Source organism: Mus caroli, chromosome 6, assembly GCF_900094665.2.
Source record: "Mus caroli chromosome 6, CAROLI_EIJ_v1.1, whole genome shotgun sequence".
Taxonomy (NCBI): Eukaryota; Metazoa; Chordata; class Mammalia; order Rodentia; family Muridae; genus Mus; species Mus caroli.
In genome coordinates, this window is record NC_034575.1 from 120020042 (window position 1) to 120024300 (window position 4259).

At 41.0% G+C, this 4259-nt stretch overlaps 1 protein-coding gene across 2 annotated transcripts in view; it reads left to right on the forward strand.

The window, feature by feature from the left end:
• Window positions 1-4259, forward strand: part of Cd163 (CD163 molecule) — a 25504-nt gene that overhangs the window by 15312 nt on the left and 5933 nt on the right. For both annotated transcript variants that reach the window (XM_021165214.2, XM_021165215.2), the window contains exon 11: window positions 192-515. In XM_021165214.2, the coding sequence (XP_021020873.1) occupies window positions 192-515 (324 nt within the window). The remainder of the gene's footprint in view (window positions 1-191; window positions 516-4259) is intronic.

Here is a 4259-nt window from a genome sequence, read left to right on the forward strand (position 1 = left end):
GGAGAGGGAACCCAATTTCCCGCCAAGTAACTCAGGGTCCAGTAGCAGGACAAACACGTGTGTGCCTCCAGGCAGCAGAGTCAGGTTCCAGCAGTGGGCGTGGCAGGACGAATGAGCCGGTAGCTCCACCCTAGAGCAGGCAGGTTCCAGGCTGGGGGAAGGGAGGCCACATTGTTCTTCTTTTCCCCCAGAGTTCATGTCTCTGAGGCTGACCAACGAAGCCCACAAAGAAAACTGCACAGGTCGTCTTGAAGTGTTTTACAATGGTACATGGGGCAGTATTGGCAGCAGCAATATGTCTCCAACCACTGTGGGGGTGGTGTGCCGTCAGCTGGGCTGTGCAGACAACGGGACAGTGAAACCCATATCTTCAGACAAGACACCATCCAGGCCCATGTGGGTAGATAGTGTGCAGTGTCCAAAAGGAGTTGACACTTTGTGGCAGTGCCCCTCATCGCCTTGGAAACAGAGACAAGCCAGCCCCTCCTCCCAGGAGTCCTGGATCATCTGTGACAGTGAGTATCCATTTTCAACAGGAAATTTCCATTCTACTCCCAACCCCCACTCTGACTGGTTTTCTGTCTCTGGTGTTTAGCTGTGGCCCTAATTTTTAGTCTTTTACCTATTCATCAAGATCATATATTAATAGTGACATTACAGTAAGATACCTCATAAACTTTAAGATGTTCCAGGGCTTTATAAATGAAAACATTTTAAAAGCTGTTTTTAAATTTCAGGGTTTTTTTTTAATTTTCTGTAAAGCTTTCTTTAAAGAAGCTTAAAATCTCTCAACTGTCTTGTTTTTTGCAATATCAAAATAAAGCACCTTTAATTAAGAGTGAAGACAGAGAGCATAACCATAATTTTTACAAGGCAAAAACAAGTTTTAACAGTATAAACTATTTATTGTTTCCAAAATCAATATCAAGTGGCTTCCTTTTATGTTATAAGTTTAGCTGCCCAGAAGAAAAGTTATCGTATATGAACATATGGAGGTGCAATTTAATTACCTCTTACTTATTTTTTTTNAAAAACTAGTTTTTAAGACAGGGTAGAAATTATTTAAAAATCTTGTCCCAATTTAAAAGTGTCTTTGAATACCTGTCCCTCTGATTGTGCTCATGCCATGTGTTGCTGCCCAGAACGGCTCCAACCCTGAGTTAAGAGTTTTCAATTAACTTTTTGTTACAAATGTTACAGATTTTCAACCATACCCAATAACTACAACCAAGATACAGAACATAGTAATCTCCTACATTTCAGAGCAGGCAGAAACAAACACGAAGTGACCACATACATTATACATTTAAAATAGACAAGACTTTCCTTACTTCCTCCAGCTGTTAATTTCAAAAGAGGAGCACTTTGCTACCTGCCAAGTCCAATTCTCATGGGCGCAGTGGTTCTGTAGCGGGAGTAGCCACTGGCTTCCTGACCGGAGAAAGCTGAGGAGTTGCTGGTGCCACTTTAAGAGCGGCTTGTACAGATGCCAACCACCCACACACACCACCCCCAGCTTCGCTGTCAGCTTGATCCAGGGGAAGAAGGTGGGACTATGCTTGCAGTGCTCAGCTCCTAGCTGCGGGTGCAGGGCTCCAAGAGCAGTATCAGTTTAATCAGTTTTTGTTGTCCCGATTCAGCCTCTTTTTCTGAAAATCCTTGAGATGGGTTAAGCCTAAGTCAGCAGATGAAATATGGCCCCCCCTTTTTTTTCCGAATATGAAACAGAGCAACAATCAAGCTAACCGAAACTATAGACACAAACTGACAGACATGGACAATCAAACCAGAACCAAGTGTTACCCCAATGGAAACCAGTATGGGACAGGATGTCTTAGGTCTATTTCTGATCCTATGTCCACTTTCTCCTTTCTTGGGTCCCAGACAGATTCCACCAGAAACCAGAATACAGATATAAGCTTACTTCCGGTTAGTGTTTGGCCAGAATGTTACAATGTTTTTAAGCTCCAAAAACCAAACATCTGTGTCAAGTTATCCCACCATTAAGGATTTAGGGATAGGAGACTTCCTTAGGAATATGTCTTTGTNNTACACTTATATGGTTCCCATTGGTTGGACTATTTAACCCTGGCAACTTGCCTAGCATTCATGTCTCAACTTGTCAATCATGTCAGTTACCCACATACATGTATCTTCTGCCAAGCAGGATGGCAGTTACTCAGGAAGGCCTTGGGAACTTAAACTTTATTTGACCCCTATTCAAAATGGAAGTTTTATTCAAAATGGCTTCAGTTTTGTTCCTTCTTGCCTCACTTTCTAAGAAAACATGAGATTTTATTTCCCTGTTCAAACTCTAGCTTGATTTGTTAGGTCTCATTACGCAGAGATGGGTAACTTCCAGTTAATACTCAGGAATGGAATAGTTGGTTTTATGTAATTGTTATATGTATATATGCACATAACAGATCAGTAATCATTATTCCAGATCTTTGTATTCATGTACTTGAAAGTTCTATTTGATTTCTCTAAGAAAATCAAGAAACAGAGAATAACTGGTTGATAAAAGGCCTACTTTCCTTTCTCTACATTTCTTCCAAATATTTAACCTTGCTACACTGGTATAAGACAAAACTCAGAATGGTCAATCCTGAACTCTTTTCATTATGCATCTCCTTAACCTAGGAGGATGATATTTCTGTTCACATCACTTTTGTCCATGTGAGGAAATTTAACTTTCCACGTGAGTCATGTCAACTTCATTCACCTGCAGTTTCTTGAGTCATACTATGATCCTTTTAAAACAGTATCTTTAATAGTTCTTTGAAAACTTCATGCTGTGTGTTTTGATCATACCCTCCCCCCTCTCTCAACTCCTACAAGATCCACCCCTACCCCTCTACGTACTCAACTTTGTCTCCTCTTATATTTTTATATCTCATTAAGCCCAGTTTGTGCTGCCCAGATACACGTGGGTGTGTGTTCGACCTTGAAGCTTGGTCTTACTAGGGTCTATACCCTTTAAGACAATGATCATCCCTCTCCCAGAAACTATCGGTGACAGATAGCTCCTCAGTTGGGGTGAGACTTCACACCCACCTCCCTTCTCCATGCTGGAATTGTTGTCTGGCTAGAGCTTGCACAGGCCTGGTGCATGCTGTCACAAATGCTGAGCTCACGTGTGCAAGTATCTTGTTGTGTCTAGAATATACTGTCTCCTTGTAGTCACCCACCATGTCTGGATCTTACAATCTTTCCACCCCATCTTTGGCAAAAAAAAAAAAAAAAAATTCCTGAGCCTTGACGGAGGGGTAAATGATAGACATTCTATTTAAATCTTAGAAGCATGGCATCTGTTATTCTCTGCATGCTGACAAGCTGCAGTTACCCTCCCCCTACTCTTTCCTCTACCCTTCCCTCCCGTTTGACACCCCATTTAACCCTTCCCTTTCCATTACTCCGGTTTGCCCGTGTATATCACTGCATTCTAACCCCCCTCCCCATGGTCTCATTTTATTCTCCTGACCTCGATGGGTTTCCCAAATGAAATACACATGCCCAAAGACTCAAAGCTAGAACTCACAGACGAGACAAAGCGTGTGGCATTTGTCTGTGTGGGTTGTCAGCTCACACAGGATGATTGTCTCCAGTTTCTTCTATTCATGTGAAATGGTCAGAATTTCATTTTTCTTAACAGCTGAAGAATATCCCATTGTGTAAGTGTACCATCTTTTCATTTTCTACTCATCAAGTGGTGGACATATAGGTTAGTTCTGTTTCCTGGTTATTGTGACTAGAGTAGCAATGACCATGGATGACCAAGTGTCTTTATAAGATATAGGAGGCCTTTGGGCATATGCCCAAAAGTGGTATAGCTATATCATCTGGTAGATCGATTTCTAGCCTGTTGAGGAATGTCCACATTGATGTGCATGGTGTCTGTACCAATTTGCTCTCCTACCAGCAGTGAAAAAAAAAATTCTCCTCTTCCCTAAACCCACACCAGCATCTGATGTCTTTTGCTTTATTTTTCACTTTAGCTGTTCTGACTGGAATAGGATAAAATCTTAATGTAGTTTTTATTTGCATTTCCCTAATGACTTGGGATGTTAAATCTTCTCAAAAATATTTCTCAGCTATTTGTGTTCCATCTTTTAAGAATTATTTGTTTCATCCCTTGCCCTGTTTTTTAATTGGGTCATTTGTTTTCTTTTTTTTTTTTTTTTTTTTAGATTTATTTATTTATTATATGTAAGTACACTGTAGCTGTCTTCAGACACTCCAGAAGAGGGCGCCAGATC